General features: G+C 34.9%; 1 protein-coding gene across 1 annotated transcript in view; it reads left to right on the top strand.

The window, feature by feature from the left end:
- Positions 1-18,971, top strand: part of LOC126850298 (tachykinin-like peptides receptor 99D) — a 79,036-nt gene that overhangs the window by 31,098 nt on the left and 28,967 nt on the right. The window contains exon 2 of the mRNA XM_050593150.1: positions 12,202-15,498. Within this exon, the coding sequence (XP_050449107.1) occupies positions 15,032-15,498 (467 nt within the window). The 5' untranslated portion in view covers positions 12,202-15,031. The remainder of the gene's footprint in view (positions 1-12,201; positions 15,499-18,971) is intronic.

Raw genomic sequence — 18,971 nt, 5'->3', positions numbered from 1 at the left:
TCAAGCAATGTTTTTAGATGTTCTCAATTAATTTTTAAGCTTATTTCGCGAGCAATAAATTCGAAACTATTTCGATAGCAGTTGGTTCGAGAAATTATTTAATCACGCTGATACTCGGTTCTTCTTACTTTTATCTGATATTGAACTTTTTATACTCTTTCTTAGATATTAAACTTCTTATTTAATTAGCACATAATAATATTGTACCGTACTACGTTTATATAAGAATGTAATACTTTTGAAATCTATTTTTAGTATCCTTAAGCAATTAAGTAGCAATAATATTCGATAATTACTGTGCAATTAAATAGCAATTATATCTGTGGTGATTAATTTTTTATTTATTATTAGCTATAAGTGTTTTTCGGAAGGGAGGGTGCTAATGTAATGTCAAATCAACATCACTATCTTTAATATTAATTTTAATGTAAAATTTTATATATATATATATATATATATATATATATATATATTTACATTAATATATAAATTTATATATAAATATAAAAAAATATAATATATATATATATATTGATAGGAGCAACAAATTCGGGATTAAAATAATAAATTAGCAATAAATTAACATTTAATTATGCTATGCATATGGATTTGATTTCTTATGACAAGGAAATTAACGGAATCAAATCAAATTAACGGAATCATCATCCTTTGTTTAACAGATTATATCGATAAAAATTTAAATATAATATCCCAACATGGGATATTATATTGTGTCCTGCTGTGCATGCTGTAATAGCTTACGTATATTCCTGATGCCGATGCAATGCGCCAGAGAAACGTCTTCTTTGTAACACAGCGGCTTTCGCGGCACTTCGACTGCTTCGGGAAGTATTGACAGTGTCTTGATAACACGATCAGGCGCCACTCCGCCAACAAGCCAGCGGCTCTCGCGTACTCCATTACCGCGGGGCTAATCGTATTAAGAGCGTGCCGCATCTCGTTGCACATCCCTCGTTTCGCATTAACATACATGTGTGGATATACAACGCGACCGGACCCTGATTTGTGTGCATTTCCCATTTGTCGAAAAAAGAGACGGCCTATAAAAATCGAAAACATCGAAGAAACGAGAAATTTCGGAAAAGAATATGACGTTTGAGAGAAAGAGCAAGAAAATCGGCACTTTTCTATTTTTCTAAGTGTAGCAATTGAGAGTGCTACACTTTATCAGATCTGATATGAATCTGATTCTTGACAATTTACTCAGGAGAGGTATAGTTTATTTAATCGTTACTCTTTTATATACGAAATTGACGTATCGAGCTGTATTTACAATTCGAAAGTTATTCTTTTATAATTTTCTTTCAAAATTTCATAATCTAAACACCTTGAGATAAGAATTTAAAAACCAAATAATATGTCGGTCTTGCGATATTTTTCCTCCCACTTTTTCCAAAAGGTGAGCATACCGCTCCTCAAATTTTCTCGCATCCTCACTTGTGTAACACTCTCAGTATTATAGGTTAATGAAATTTTTCTCGACTTCCTGAATTCTGCGCTAGATATTTGTACAAGAGCGCTATAAAATATTAATTTTTGCAAGCTGGGGTTCGCTTAAAATTCCTCTCGACGTAATGCTGCCGGTATTAAGTCAGCGAACGCTGTCTCAAGTATCGCCAGCATTACAGCAACCTAATTTCGCTTCAAGAAATTCTTCAAAGTGTATTTTTCAAATATACGGTTTATTTAAATGTACCGCAATATTGAATATTGCAGAACCATGCATTGAATTCGTGTCTTATAAAGCAGTTTATATTAAATTATTCGATCAACACATAGAGAACCCAATTGTCAATCGGTCGATCTCATCTCGCATCCGGTAGAGATATCAAAGCCTTGATTCCTGCCTGCCAATTTATATGTTAAATCACGAAATTACACGTTTTCCCGGCGTCGTAATCATAACTGAAATAGAATCTAAATGTAATCTCTATTGTTATCGTTATGTCTTAAAAATACAAGAATTTTTTTATCATGAATAAAAATAATTTAAAGATTAATTGTTGAAAAAAAAAATTAATATTATATGTTTGTGGAAAGAAAAATTAAAATACTTTTGCAGAAAAATTATTCGCAGTTTACATGCAATATACACGCGTTGCTACATTCAATTCTTTAGAAAATTAATATATATATAAAATTTTGTATTTATATGAAATAAAATTTCTTTCCTGCATAATATGTATTTTAAAACGCTCGTCAATAAACTGCATTAATTGTAATTTTCTGCAACTTTTTCACGATTTTTATCGAATATTTTTAGCGACTTCTGAAGAGTCAAAAGATACGCTAAGGAATTCTTGCGTATCAAATATGTGAAAATATGAAGATCGTAATGTGACATTAATAATGGATTTTGAGGCGAAAAAGATTTTCAAGCCAAACGTTTATTCCGCTTTAAAAAGCTTAAAGCCCGCGCGTCATTGTAATATCATGACTTAAGAATATCTTCCCACGCGCTCAGCAGAGAAGAAAATGCGCGAACAATAAAGCGGAAAAGTCAGTTTCAATGGTGGAATAAATTCACCATTATACTATTTTTGTCTCGAATTGTTGCCGGTCTTCTAAGGAAGGACGACAGAGGAGGCTGGTCAAAAGGTGCGGTCGAAAAGCAAGATTGAACGAGCGGACGGGAATAGAGTGCAAAATGAGAACGGCACTTACTGGAAATTCAAGTTGAAGTAGTCAAGTATTGAAGTAGGACACGTAATTCGTCGGACCGTATATACATATATAATTTGCATTGCGTATAGCGTTCGGCGCCCTATCTTTTGACTATGTATTTTTTAGAGGACGAACCGCGAAGAATTCTGTTTGTTACGACGAAAGAATTATGAGATCGAATATAAGAAAGCAAAACAGCCGTTGAGTTATCGGAAAAATACCATCGATATATCAGACTTTGACTTTGAGTTTTCTGCTATCCTCGATTCTATCTCGCGGAATGTATCTGATTCTTCAAGATTAGTCGGCAGATTTACGGCCCCATTGTTCCTTTTTTTCATCGTCTCTTCTTTTCGTTTTCTCCTTCGTATCAGATGTTTTTTTTCTTCTCCATTAAGCATGAGGAAATTGTAAGAAGGCGCGTTCTTACTCTCGTTTCGCGTAACAATTCTCACTTTGCGTGCTTTCCAGTCTTTCTCTCACCTTGGTAAATAAGTAACGCTAAGTTTAAAGTCCGACCGTGTGTGTAATAAGAATAAATCCACATTGCGATATATATATATATATATATATATATATATATATATATATATATATATATATATTGTATATTTTTTTCTTAACAGCGCAGTCTCTCTTCTTCGACGACATTCTTCGTTCTCACATCCGTTCTCAAAGATAAAAGGCGTGCGAAACATTCATATATTATGAGCAGATCCTTAAATACTTTTTTGAATTTCCAAAGTGTTCGACGCTTAATCGCATGTTTCTGACACCCCCGAGAATTTCAATTCTACGGCGAAGAATGCGAACGGAGAAAGGGGGGGGGGAGAGGGTTTGGCAAATGCCTGGGCAACTTGTCGTGGTTTCGAGCAGTGACATATCGATCGGCCGCTTACGGCTTCGATAGTTCGAAGTGTTCGCGAGACGTCATCATATTCATATGGAACATGTTCAAGACAAGATTTCTCTCGAAAAGAGTTTCCAAGGGTTCCGGAGGGTTCTCCCCGAGTTATTAGTCTCGTTTTCAAGCGAGCGAGAGAGTGACGTTGGAAGGGAAGTGACCATGGACGGAATCGGATTTTATGATATCTAGATGGATGGATGGATGGGCAACGAGTCTTTCCATCAAGTGAAGTAGCTATCTATTGTTAACGCGTATATCTGTCTTGGCTACAACACTTGTTTTGTTATAACACATGCTTTGTAATGCCCGAGAGTATCGCATCAAACAGAATGCTCTCGCTGAGCTTTACAGAATTGCCTTCTGTTATCTCGAAAGATTGAAAAATCATGAACAACGTCCCTTGTGTTTCACGAGTATAGCGCAAATCTTTATGTCTTTGAACTTGATAAGAGAGTAAGAGATTTTCACTTTTATCCATATAAATAATTGTTGAATATAAATTAATGTAAAATTTCTCGTTCTCGATAATATTTACGCGATCGACGCAAGAAAAGTCTCAAAAAATTTATTATATCGTAAACTACAATTTTATTTTATCGGAAGAAAAATCGCCGAGTTTTTTGTAAATATATATTCTACGAGGGAAACAGCGTTCGTAATTTAACGAATTTGTTACTCTTATCTTGTAAATGCGAATGAATGTAACGAGGCGGACGCATACTGAATGCAACGTCAAGTTGGCGCAAGTGGTAAAGAAAAAAGGGGAGAAGGACGTAAAGAAAGTAAATGTACCGCGCGCGTAGGTAAAGTTTAACAAACGGTCCGCTGACTTCTGATAACCTCGGTACCGAGTGCTGTTGTCATTGCAAGAATAGCCGTATATTTCACGTGCCTCGAGCCGTTTGGAGGAAAGTTACTGCATTTTCAAGCTCTTGACTTTGTTCCGCCACCACATAAGAGGAATACGATTTCACTGCACCATTCTGAGGTTTCTGTCTGTCAGAGAGGTAAAGTGAACGTCAATCCATTTTCGTTAACTCATCGTGAAAATCGTGAATTAACACAGATACAGATGTCAACTACAATTTTGCATATATAAGGAGAGTACTTTGCGTATCATATTATTTCCTCTCTATCTCTCTCGTTCTTTAGAAAAAGCACTTTTTTCCACTTTTAATAATGGGGTAATGGCGATATGGATCATCCGAGGCAGGTATTCGGCGGAACCCTTTTATTCTCGCTATTACGGAGCAGATGATTAAACGTGCGGCTCGCAAGTTATAACGAGCAATATTCATTAGATTTTATGCATTTTTGCGAACCAGCCAGAATGTAGAAGATTATAAGATGAATCGGGTCAAACATATCAGATTATACGCAACATTCTTCTTCTATTTTTAGAGCAAGATGAAGAAAGGAAGGAATCACGACAATGTTTCGTTGAAAATTTAGCGAAAGCTTATTAGATGTTGCGTGTGTGTGTGTGTGTGTGGAACTTAAGGCAGCTCGAAATTTGTGCCGCCAAAAAGACTGCGTCATAAGGATTCAGTAATATTTTCGACGATAACTCGCACAAAATATCAAATAAATTTCGGCTCCGTCCGACTCACAGAAATAATGAAAATATCTAATTGTAAGTCATGAGAAGATAAAAAAGCGACGAAGGGACTGAAGCAAAACTATTTCGGTCATTCCTAAAGCTTGTGATGTTTTTTCTAGAGATAAAAGTTTCTGATATCTTTACGAGCCACATATTTATAATTCGGAAAAGATTACTTAGAAAAAGGAGAAAAAAATTCTTCTTAAAATATTATTCATTTCATTTAATCGAGTTACGAATTTTTATAATAAATAAATATATTCGTCCAATATATTCGGTAAATATATTCATTATAATTAAAGAAAGATTGCTAGCTTAGAAAAAATTTAAATTTGCCTTTCAAATATATTAATTCTCATATTTGTGTTCTCCTTTTTACTTCATCTTATTTTCATCCTAGTTTTTATAGAAGGTGATTAAAAGAAATCTTTAAACAGTGTTTCCGATAAAAAGTCGTACATGTAACAAGGTAACTCGCGGCGAAGACCCGATAAGAAGTTACGATCAGAATAAAGATTCCTCTCTCCAGGGGAGCATCGAAGTCCACGGAGATCGTATCTCCGAACTCGATTCCACGCGAGTGGCAGAATACGCTTATTCGTCCGATTGCAGTCGGAATATTGGTTCCTTCTCAGAAACAAGAAGAGCGAAAAAAACACTGAAGGACGGTACCTATGCGCCCCTGTGCGCGGTCCAGAGTGATTTGCAATTTGCATACTTTGCCGATGCACCGCAGAGGATCGAGAGGACGGCAATTCCGTTCGCAATCTGTGTTCTACAGATCCTTCCTACCTTGATATCAACGAGAACTTTAACAAAAAGTCATTGACATGCAATTTTCACGTCGGCTTTCTTTCGGCTGTCTCTCGTTAATATGTAAATTTTTTTCTTTTTAGGCTACAACAGCTAGTTAAATACTTTTGCTAAATTGACATGTCCAGACGATGTATACGTTCGACAATGTGTCATCTGCAATGAAGTTCGATGCATGAATTTTTTATCGACAGTAAGAGGCAAGAAACTGCGACGCACAAGGAAACGCGAAACTGGCACGAATTAGTTTCCGATCATTCATTCGAGTGATCAATTTAACGCTCTGAATTTTTAACGCGCGAAAACTCGAAACCCGCTAATAAAAATCCATTAATTTAAGCTGTGTGACTATGCATTCTCCAAAGAGTCATCGAAATAATAAAAACGATCTTTTTTTTAAAATATATCCTATACTGCGGACAATCCTACCTCATAAATGAGGATAATCTTCTGTTAGCTGCATTTTCGCACAATTTGGCCAGGTAAATTAGGGAAACTATGTAATTTTACGGTCCACGACATAATCCTATTTTAATCCGGTCTAATAGTTCACAAGCGCCTAAAGCCAAGAGAGAAAGAGAGACAAAGAGAGAGAGAGAGAGAGAGAGGGAGAGAGAGAGACAGAGAAGACTCTCTTTGCGGATAGTAATGTGTTACGAAAACGTAAATTACATACGTCGTCACGAATACCACAAACGTCACGACGCCCTTCGCGAGCCGAACGTTTTCTCTCTCCGCCTCACCGCCGTTATATCGATCGTTAGCTATTTTCAGATTCAGGAACAATATTCGAGCGTTAATTGCTCCATTTCGCTCCGCTATTCATCCCTTACCGCAAAACAGCGCGGTGTATATACATACACAATCGGAGGATACTCGCGCGACACACATAGCGCGATATGACCGTTGTGTGCATACGCATAGTTTAAGAACTTTCCGGGGAATTATTCGCGTTATTGAATGTGTATTGCGTGAACAAAGCAATAGCAGTCGAATGGAGAACGCGTTTGGCATGTTCGACAATAAATCTCGATTAATATCAGAGATTACGCAAGATATTAAGTATCAAGATACACAATTGTGAAATGTGTACAGAAGGATATGTAAATAAATCTTTGAGAAACGCGTTGATATATATAAGTACATATCGTATAAAAATTAATGGCAGAGATCAAATAAAACAGGGTGACGTATGAAAATGCGATCTTTTTAAATCGTTTGCACGATCTTGCATCGGCTTTACTTAATCCATTGTTCATACTCGACAGACAGGTTGCGTAAATTTCAATTCTACATTGTAACGACCTAAAATAATAATTGGCGTCAACGCCACGCGATGCAGTGTCAGTTACAGTTTGCTTGATATAGTACGCCTATTGTAATTCAAATGTACGCATATATGTATAAATAAAAAAAAGTGTTACCATAATTTTCTTGTTAATCTCGTGGTTATGTGCCACACTTGATAACGGAACTATATATTTACTCAATTTATGATTATTTTATTCCCTTACAAAGTAAGAAAAAAAAAGGAATTGTTATTTTCTCACATTCAAATATATTACACATGATTTTTCTTCGAGATTATCGTTTCGGTAATCGTTCTTATACTTGCTACATATGTTAGTGACATATACACGGAAAACGAGGTCACGTAATTATCGAAGAAAAAATCATACAGAAAGGCTTCTTTCTGCAATTAAAATTGAATTAAGAATGTTCTTAAAGTAAAAATTGATATTAAAAAAGCAAAAATTGATTTAATCTAAATACATATACTACATATGTATATGTACATACATATATGTACGTATATTAAAATAAAATATAATTTAACACAACCGATATGATGCATAACAACGAAATTGTCGTAAACAAAGCAATGTTCAAAAATATTAATAAACGAAAAAATAATTTTTCTGCATCATTAAACTTTTTATTCGTTTTTTTAATCACTATTTAATCAAAATATTATATCATTTAAAAAAAAAATATTTTAGGATAAATAAACTTCTATAAAATATATAAATAAAAATATAATTTTTATGTAATTCTTATAATAATTTAAATAATAATAATAAATTTCTATAGAATAATGTTAAGATATATAAATATTTACGTAAAATATTAATCGTATTAAATATATCACAAATATATTTCAAAATAAAAAAATCTAAAATATATGATCTGCATTATATTCCACAATGATGGAAGAGGAATTGTTATTGCGAAAATAAAGCTATTAATTTCACACACATACACATAAAATTTGATAAATTAAATAAATTATAATAATTGTTACCTTAGTGGTTCTGTCATCAACTGGTGTGGTGTCATCTTTTCTCTTGTTCATCCTTTGCTGTTCCATGGATTCACTCGCGAAAACGCGAATACTTACACACACTAATAAAATTCAAAAATTGCACGACACTTTGTACGACACTCCCGATATTAATCGGATGCACATTTTAATATATTACGGCGGGAAAACAATGACGCGGGAACTTATATTACAAAGTTACGATCCACTCAATATTCATATAAATAAGTTTATGTTGTTATTCGCGGAAATAATAATATTTTGATTGTAAAAACGTTTTAGAAAAGTTTTATTACATATAATTATATAAATGAATAAATATAAAACTTTAATTTAAAAAGTATATTGTTTTTTTATTATCTCTTGAAATATAAAGAGATCCTAAACGCGCTCCACGTGATTAATTAATTCTCGCGACACGCGCGTAAGCTTACAAAAGTAACAGATATTTGTCATGTATTTCGCAGAATTTTTATATTTCAGTTAAATATATATTTGATATGAAAAGGATTGAGAATACAAAGTAATACGTATATAAATATTACAGAATCGATTTAAAATAAATATATTAAAATGTATAAAACAATGTACATATATAAGTATTTTATAAATATTAACTATTTAATAATTCATTGAAAATTGTAGAAATATATTCTAGAATATATTGTATGTGAATTTATTTCAAAATTGATACTTTGATACTGTGCGAAATTACGCGAAGTTAATAATTATTGATGAATCATCCGAAATGTACGAGCAAAATTCAGCATTTTTGTAATTAAGCAGTATTATAATTCATTTCCAAGGCATAATTTCCGTGAAATACATATATTATAGTAAGCAATCGATATATGTATATCGTAATAGTTCATTATTTGTATCAAATAATGGCCACTTTTATGTGTCCTTTGCCGTAAGAGTTACATAATTAATTACGTGGATTGACAAACTAATGATTATATAAAATACGTAATCTCATTCCAAAGAATATTACGAAGGTATACGGAATGGTTTACGCCGTGATTGTCCTGCTTGAGTCGCGCCGAACGAATGATTACAAGGCCACGGAATGTCAACAATAGCGCTCTGTACGCCGTAAGCGCTTCCCACCACATACCAATCATCTTGTTGTTGTTACGAAATATATATTTAACAAACTATAAAATAAATAAACAGAAACACTCTACTTCTTGAATGTTCAATTAATCATTATTAAATGATTGTAGTTTCTTCGTTATTTTAATCGCTCACCGATTTAATTGTTTGTCATTTTTAAATTAAGAGACAAAGTAATATAAAAATCGCAAAATCGAGCGATTAATCACAATATTATAATTTGGAATTCGAGGAATATTCTGCGTATCAACATGTTACTGATATTCTGATACCGCGCGATATTATGCAAATCGAATTAATAATCATTTACGTAAGACGACATATTATCCAAAATGTACAAGGAAAATTTAATATTGTAAACAATATAGTAATTCATTTGCAAGATATACATCCTGTAAAATACACATATTATAATGAACAGTCGGCATATCATAATTGTTCATTATTGAATCAAATAATCCACTCTTATAAATTGTTTGCCGTAAGAATCAATTAATTGTACAAACTAATTGAACGTAATAATCGCATTTCAAAGAATAATACATCATATTTGTTTTGCTTAAGTAGCGCCGCACGAATAATAGAGAGACCGAATAATAGCGAGCACATGATATTATGTAAATAGTACAAAGCTATGCTTTGTAATAATACTATATAACAATCTCGTTATTTTGTTACAAAATATTTAAAAAACTATATAAAATAATTTCTATATTAAATACTTTAAATTTTTTAAGTAAAAATTTTGAATCTAATTTGATATCGCACTTTTTAAATATTTCGCTGATTTAAGTATATGCTCGTCATATTTAGAAAAGCGCGAGGTAATATATGAATCGCAATAAGGGTCAAGCAATTAAGAGGGCATACTCGTTTAAAACCTCGAAAGATGATTAATCGAATAAAAATTTCCAGCTAAAAAAAAATTTTCTTTAAAATTATGCGAATATTTACAGAACTTATCCAATTTTACAATGTGCATGAAAACGTTTATTATATTTGAAATCAAAAATACAAGTTTTTGTTTATTAATCATTAATAATTATATGTTATCCAAGCATTTCTCAAAATTTTAAAAATTAGAAAAATGGCGACGAAAAAGGTTTCCTTTTTTTTTTTAAAAAAAAAAGTCCATCTTTTTTTGTTTATAACAGAAAATAGGAAATTGGATTGAAAAAAGGCTTTGGTAGTTAAATTGAAATCTTATTAAGAATTCGCATGCGAAGTCAATCTGCCGAAGATAACTCGTATTTTTATACACATTGTACATAAAAATATAAATCTGTAAATATTCGCATGACTTAAAAAAAAAATTTTTTTCAAACTGAAAATTTTTATATAAGTATTTAATAATATTGTATTAATATTGTAAAAAAATAAAAAATTTTTATTAAGTTGCGCTGCAAATAAATACATTCTTGCCTTTTTTGATGAATGCAGAATTAAATTTTTTAACGCATATATTCATGCATAAAATGATTCCTGTTTTCAAATTCTTTACTTTTATTAAGCTATCTCTTTCTTCTCTCAAGATATCTAAGAAATGTAACAATAATTTTTATTTTTAATACATAATACTGAAATTTTGTAAAAATTTGGAAATCTTATTTTTTTAGCTTGTGAATTATTTATTTCTTTTTAGTTTGTTTATGTTTTTATTATAAGTTTATTATTTTATAGAAAAACGCTTCTAGTATAAAAATGCAGAAGCACATTTCGTGAGCAAATAATATGAATAAACATTTATTTGAAACACTATTGTGCGGAATATCATCAGCGGCAAAGAAAACTATCTCGATTCTGTTACATTATGCGTCCCGTTTATTTTTCATCACATTTATGCATCATAGCAAACTATCAATCCCGATAGAAAATAAAAAGAAAAGCACAAAAATCATATCGCGTACATAAAAAATATATTTTTTTCTAAGATATTAATTACATATTATTTTACAAAAGAGAAAGACGGAATGATCGTTGTTATCTTTCTTTGCCGGTAATATCCTACATTACTGTATGCAAGAAGCTTAGATAAAGCGAATAATGGAAAGAATAATACAACTGTGGCACAATTAAGCAAACGATATCTCACTGTAGACATAAAGGGAAATAAAACGGACACTATTCACGACGTATATACACGCGAAGGTAAAATAACGTTATCAAAACGAAATGTGACATGACGGAGATGGTTGTTACGAACAAGTATTGTTTTACACAAATTATTCGACAAAATAATAGTCTGTCGATGATTATATTTTGATGGAACGTCAATGAAACGTTAACTTAACTATTGACAGAAGGAAGGAAGAGGAAGAGGGAGGGAAAGGAAGCATTAATCTCGCAGAATGATTACTCGAAGGTACATGAGACCTTCTCGCCGCACTTTGCAATCCTCGAGCGTCTTAATCGAGACGATCATGTACCATGCGGTTCCCCAGTTTTATAATTGAATTCCTTCGAGAAATTCAACGGCTTATAATCAACACATCTGTTCTCTTTTTTACGCGTCTTTCTACTACCGCGTTTTCCTCCATCCATAGTTTTCGTTTTGTCATTGATTCAAACAGAATAAAATAAAATTTAATTAAAATAAAATTTCATTGAAAACAGAATAAAATTTCATAGACTTTCTTATAATTATTTGTACCCAATTTTACCACACGCGAGAATCGAGAGGGAAAAAGTCGCGCGCAATTTATTCGAATGCACGCCCACACTTTATTCGAAGTGATCCCGATGTCGTAATATATTTTCCAGGTGATGGTGTGGATGGAACCGTAATGATCGCGCAGTGGCCCGCGAAGAATTCGCGAACATAAGAACACGCCGTTACGGACAACGAATGCGGAATCCCGGTGAGATGAAAAACGACAGGGGGCAATTCAACGAGGATCCTCGGACGTGCTTAAAATAAGCAATAATGGCAGAAATTCTTATTTCTCCGAGAATGTTCGGCCTACGAGAAGCATTTTTCCGACGTTAATCAGTGGACCAAGAGAGAGGGACTCATCATTCTCGTCGAAAAGCTCTTCTTCGAAAAGCATAGACCTCGCGAAGCTCTCCATCGGATGTCCTCAAAAACTTGGATCTCCTTCTGAGTTTCACAAATTATATATCCCGGGACCAGTTACGCGCGTCGTTCTCGAGAAACTTTTGCATCGATCGTGAAACGAACTAGATGAACTTTCTTCCAGACACGAGTCTTCGGGAACTTCTCGAGAACGCGACGCCGCGATTCGCCATCTCCTCTCTCCTTTATCTTACCTCGTTAAAACGCTCTCGGCCATGAACGAACAATTTCCACTTTGCCCGCGATAAACGTAGCGCGCTACAAAAAAAGAAAAGGAAATCTCCGAGTCAATTGAAAATTAAGTAGATACCTGGAAGCGTTCGCGCGAAATTGACGAGGGGAGAGAGTCTTGTTCATTCTAATAACGTCGAGCAGAGAATTACGAGTAACAGTGTCGTAGTGAAGAAGAATGTGCGAGACTATTGTACCTTAAAATTCCAAGCGTGTCGGACGACGAGAATGGCAACCGACGTAATGCAACGCCGAAGGGCGGATTTGAGTTGAGAGTGTCGCGAAAGCAACGAGAAAACGTTTTTAAACGAAGACTTAGTTCCAGTTGCCATCTAATTAAAGTTAGAGGTGATTCCTGAAGAGAAATTAACGATAACGCAGACTCAAGAAAATTTTAATAGTAAACGATGTGTAAACAACAATTGCAAACTTGAGAGAAAGAGGCTGGAATACAGAAAGTAAGTTGCGTGAAACGGCACAAGAATATTTAATTCGGCTCAATTAACACGATGCGCAATGCAATGTCGAGGAACGAGAAGAAACATCGAGTTATAATCGAACGAGGCAGAACGAAAATTTGACGGGAATCACCGCGAAAACAACGGCTTCCTTAGGTGCGTATCGTATGACAGACCGAAAAACTTTTCTTTCTAAAACAAAACGTATGGAACATACATCGCCGACGAAAACCGCGATCGCGAATTTCGAGGAGTGATATTCATCGTCTTCGGCGAGAAGTTGATGCGCAAAAAACCATCCCGTCGTAAAACGGTAAGCGAATTTACGACAAAACATCAACGACTTTAGTAATCGTTAAAAGGAGATCGAATGACGCTAAAATGCACGGCTGAAGCAACTGCGCGCTGTAAGATTAAACGAAACTTTCCCATAAACCGGATAATAATCGGACGTTTCTTTTAGATGAGAGATTAGCGTAATAATCAACGACAACCACTTGACTCCTTATGGCGGAGAAAAAAACAGCGCGGTAATACAAAATCAACGATTACAAAGGACAAGTTACGACAGATATCGGCGAAAAAAAAAAGTGCATGTATTATTCTACGGCGACGAATAAGTCGCGAGGACAATGAAGTTTCATTCAACGATGGTCCGGGACATGATCGGATTCTGCGGAGAGCGGCCATTGTGCATGAAACGCGAGTGGAAGTGAGATCAAACGTGGAATCCGGAATTGTCCGATTGTGCCACTTATCGTTATCTTACAGTCTCTAATACAGGCAAAGGCATATACGGTGATATCGCAGTAATATTATCGACGACCTTACCATCGCAATCGATATCACCGCGGAACTAATCGAGATCCCATCGCACGAGAGTACGAATATTAACGACGAAGTCGATAAACGGGAAAATGGCTTCGAATTAACGATTTCCGTAACCGGAGCGGCCGCGAAAGCCGCGCGCGATACGAGCTTGTCTCTCTCTCTCTCTCTTTCTCTCTCGAATCAATTCCCTCGACTCGTCGCCGCTCTCTGAACGATTTCCAATTACGATTGGTTGAACAGAAAAATTGACAAGAAATTAAAAGCTCGTATTTTCGGCAGCCTTCACGGAAGATTGACCTTGAATAAACGATAACAGAACTGACGACATTAGAAGAACGAAGATATTCGCTTCGAAAACACCGATTGGTAATTTATGAAGGAACACATTTGTGTTCGTCGAGTCTTGATATTACATCGAAAACTCGCCCGAATTGATTGATTGATGTTGATATGCACGGTCGCCAAAAATTTATTCGCAAGGTATTCGCCCCGAAAGATAGTTCACCGCATCCTCTCCGATAGTTTCCTCTGTCCCAAACAAATTTTCACTCTTTAAATCAAACAGTGTGAAAATTTTAAGACTTGTCCAAGTATCTCGGCAATACTCAAGTTTTGGAAAAAAAAAAAAAAACGAATATATTCAATGACAATCGATCGACGGTACCGAATCTCTTTACAACGCTATTACTGTGGAAGTTATCCCAATCACCGAGAAATCAACACATCTCGAGGAAGGAAAAGTGGCATAAAGACATTCAGAGAGGGAAAAAAATAAAGATTGCCTAGATCCGGCAGAAAACTCAGCATTCTTGAAGAGAGAGATAAAGAGAAATTGCCAAAATTACAAGCGGAAAGAAGAGTGAAGGCGACAGATAAATTGTAGTAAAAGAACGAAAAAAGGAGTGAAAAGAAGTTTCGTGGTAGCATTCAACATAAGTGAGAGATAAAAAGAGAGAGAGAGAGGGAGAGAGAGAGATTCTCTCGCGATTCCGTCGCTATGCAGAGTCTCGCAGATGAGTACTTGACATACAATGCCACATCACACCCTTGGAACGTGACGACGACGACGACGACGATACTATGGTATGACAATGACACCTACTATTACAATCTTACCAACTACACGTATTTAGAGCCGCGAAATCAATTTGTGCTGCCATGGTGGCGGCAGATGATCTGGACGCTCCTGTTCGTTGGCATGATTGTAGTAGCGACCGGTGGCAATCTGATAGTGATATGGATCGTACTGGCGCATAGACGGATGCGCACAGTCACCAACTATTTCCTGGTAAATCTTAGCATCGCGGACGCGATGGTGTCCACTTTGAATGTCACCTTCAACTACACCTACATGCTGAACAGCCATTGGCCATTCGGCATGCTCTACTGCAAGATCTGTCAGTTCATCGCGGTCCTCACGATTTGCGCCAGTGTCTTCACTCTGATGGCGATATCTATCGATCGGTAAGTACAGGAGAAAAAGTAATAAAAGTTTTTTCGTTTCTAGATTCGAAATTTGCGCACGCGCGAGTTAAATATTTAGAATGAAAATTTATGCGATAATATATTGATTCAAACTTCTTTTTTATTATAAAAGTGAATAATAATTGAAATTTAAATAATTTGCCATCAAATTTAACATATCTACATATCTAAAATCACATAAATAAGTAAAAAAAAGATCAAAAAGAACAAAAATCAAATATATTTTAGAAATTTTTAAATATGTAGAGAGAATGTGATATCAATACAAAGCCACTCACTATTTTAGCGCTATTTAAATTATCTAATTCGCTAAAGAAATCATAGCTTTAGAATTTCAAGAATTTTCAAATTAACACATAAATTAATATAAAAAGTATGAATTCTTGATAAGTAAATTATTACTTTATGTATCAATTTTTCCTGCTAAAAAAAAAAAGAAATAAAAATACATTCATTTAAAAGATCTACGTTGATTTTTATACTTATCCTTTCTATTGTTATTAGAATAATATAATTTTGAGAATAATTACGTATTTCAAAGTATTTCAAAATATCAGTATGACATCCAAAATCAATTTAGAATAATGTAACGTTTAGGATTTGTTCGGCTATTGCACAAAATATAAAGAGATATTATTTGTCAATACTAATCGTTTCCCTTAAGATCGTCATGATACTTAGATACATCAAACAATCAATAATCCTGATGATAGCGTAGTCCCTGATTCCTGTGAGTTGTCTATTTTTTCCCTTCGCTTGATCGTGATACTCTCGCTTTTAGCGCGTGAATGCTTTTCGTGCTGAAACCCCACTTAGATCAATGTCCGGTCCTGGGAAAACACATTTCCTTCTGTTTATCTAGATGAGTTTGCTGCGTGTGTTGAAGTAGGTAATACCTACTAGATATAGCGTGGATGCGTCATACATGACGTAGCCTTAAGAGAACAAAGGCTTCACGACGAAATGGAGGAGACGAGTTTCAGACTAACAGTGGCGATCAATCTGACGTCGAAAGTCGAAAGTCGGCTAAGAAAAACGAGGAAGATAAACACTCGCTCTAGCGTCACCTATCTTGCGATTAGACGAGACTTCATAGCCGCCAAGATCCAATTACATAGTTCAACAAATCTCAATTTCTTATTCGCAGCTCTCGATCGGCATATCATCACCAGACCAGATATTTTTTTTCATGCATATATAAAAAAATGTGAGAGCCGAAAAAGCATCCGGATAAGTTGTATTGTTTTCTAAATCCACCATCGCGTTCATTATCAGCATCATATCGAATTTAAGAATATTTAACACGATCGCTTTTTATGGGATAAAGTACACACTGCAATCATATACGTCAAAATTTACTTTACAACGAACGAAAGAAATAAATAGAAATACAAGCGCGCAAAAAGCAAACGAATAAAACAGAGACGCTTTTTGTTGCAAAAATATCGAAACAAATGCAATTCAATCTGCCAGTTAGAAAATGTCGAGTTAATTTTTCAAAGCAACTCTCCTCTTGAATAAGAACAACATTCGGTATTATACTCTCAACGGAATACATAATTCACCGCTCTTTTTCTATCGTTATCGTAAATCTAGTTCTTTCTCTTTCCTTTTTAATCCAACTAGATTACGATTCTTTAATCAGACTGGAACAAAGGATAATTCGATCGATATTAAAGGGAGAAATCACTTATTAAAGGTGATCGATAACTAATGCGATATAAATTACGAATTCTTTGAAGATTCTGCTGGAAAGTACGAATTCGTAACATTTTGAGCGTAATTGCTTAAATGATCGTGATCTTGATTAAAGATTCAGTTACTATTCGAACCAAACAATCCGATTTCTCAAAGCCGATTATGCTAAGTTCGCATCTTATTCAGCCAAGCGAATGATTGCTTCAAGAAACCACATAAGCAAAGCTCGAAAAGATGAATCAACGCTGGAAACCTCTAGTCGAATATTGTTCTCCGCAAATTTCAGAAGCTCCTCATTTTATGTGTTTCAGAAGAAAAGCTGCTATTCAAGAACAGCATCCAGAGTTAAACATAGAACGATTCTGAATGCCAGTCTATTCCAGGAAGCAGCGTATAGATATTTTTATACATTCACAAGAGTTATCCTAAAACAAACAAGTGCTTTTCGAAGATTTAGAAATTTTTTTTTTTTCAATAAAAATATCTCAATAAAAATAAATAGGGAGATAAAAATTTCGATCGCCCCGTGTCGCCGACAAATGCGACGTATATTGGAAGGTACTCGCTCGTAAATCCTGGAATTCGCTTTTTATGCCGAGGGTAAAATACAGAGGAGGCAGACTCGTTGTTACCAGTGACAATCGCCAACCACGAATGTCGCACGGACGGATTTATCGCGCAGGAACTAATTTTCGGCGATACCGGAGGGTATTGCTTGAACGACGACGAAGCCCGGCATTCCGCAATAGACATCCGTACCGTGGCATTTCCAAAATGACATCTCGTCGATGGTGCATCGCATTCAATCGGGGATGCGGCAGTCCCCTGATAATGTGCGTTATCACGAGCATCGAAGATCCAAGACTTCCACAATACACCATGGTACGGAGAAGACGGGTAAAGACGGAGAAAGGGAATCATAGGAACATATCGGCGTCCGTTGCAAAGATAGAAATAACACGCACATTACAGCTCGCGCGTTCCGATCGATTTTCACTACGATGAGAAAACGCTTTTATCTAGATTATTAAATGTATTACAGTTGCGACATTGCTGCAACGAGCTTTTGTGCGCGCAATGGAATCGAACGAAACGGGAAAAAACTTAATCAAACAACTCGATGTAATAGCAAATGCGACGCGCTCCAAATTTATATCCTAAGCCCAATTTAGAACAATCTATAAATTTGCGATAAGACTCGAGATAGTATTCTATTTATAATTTTATATTATCATATAAAATCCTGATGTATATGTTCAGTCTGATATATCTTTTATTTTTGTACGTATTTTACTTTTTCTACTATTTTATTATTATACAACATAAAATTGTAAATAAAAAATTTCAGCCCGAATTTTGTCGCAAATTATAGATTGTCTTTAATCGTAAAGCGGGCTTTACGATTAAACCCATCGCATGTGTTAAGTAATATTGCGTCTATGAGCAAGCGCAGGTTCTCTCCGACGCGTTTTCCAATTCACGCAATTTTTTTCATCGCTTTCTATGTATAAATGTATGTCGGCAGCAGACGTTGTCGTAAATATAGAAAAACTCAGAGATTGGATCGTCGGTTAATTTTCTCCGTTCGATAGCCCACATAGGATATTGCTGTTATCTACCATGGGGATATCGATACGAAGTATTGTGAGAGAAAGGTCGATCTCTCGAAGAGATCGAAGAGAAGTCAAACGCCGCGTAAGCGCAAGAAGAAGAGGCTCGGCAAAGTTTTTTCTTATCACGAAAAAGAGGATAAA

Source organism: Cataglyphis hispanica, chromosome 6, assembly GCF_021464435.1.
Source record: "Cataglyphis hispanica isolate Lineage 1 chromosome 6, ULB_Chis1_1.0, whole genome shotgun sequence".
NCBI classification, from domain to species: domain Eukaryota; kingdom Metazoa; phylum Arthropoda; class Insecta; order Hymenoptera; family Formicidae; genus Cataglyphis; species Cataglyphis hispanica.
This window is presented reverse-complemented; position numbering and strand designations above follow the sequence as displayed.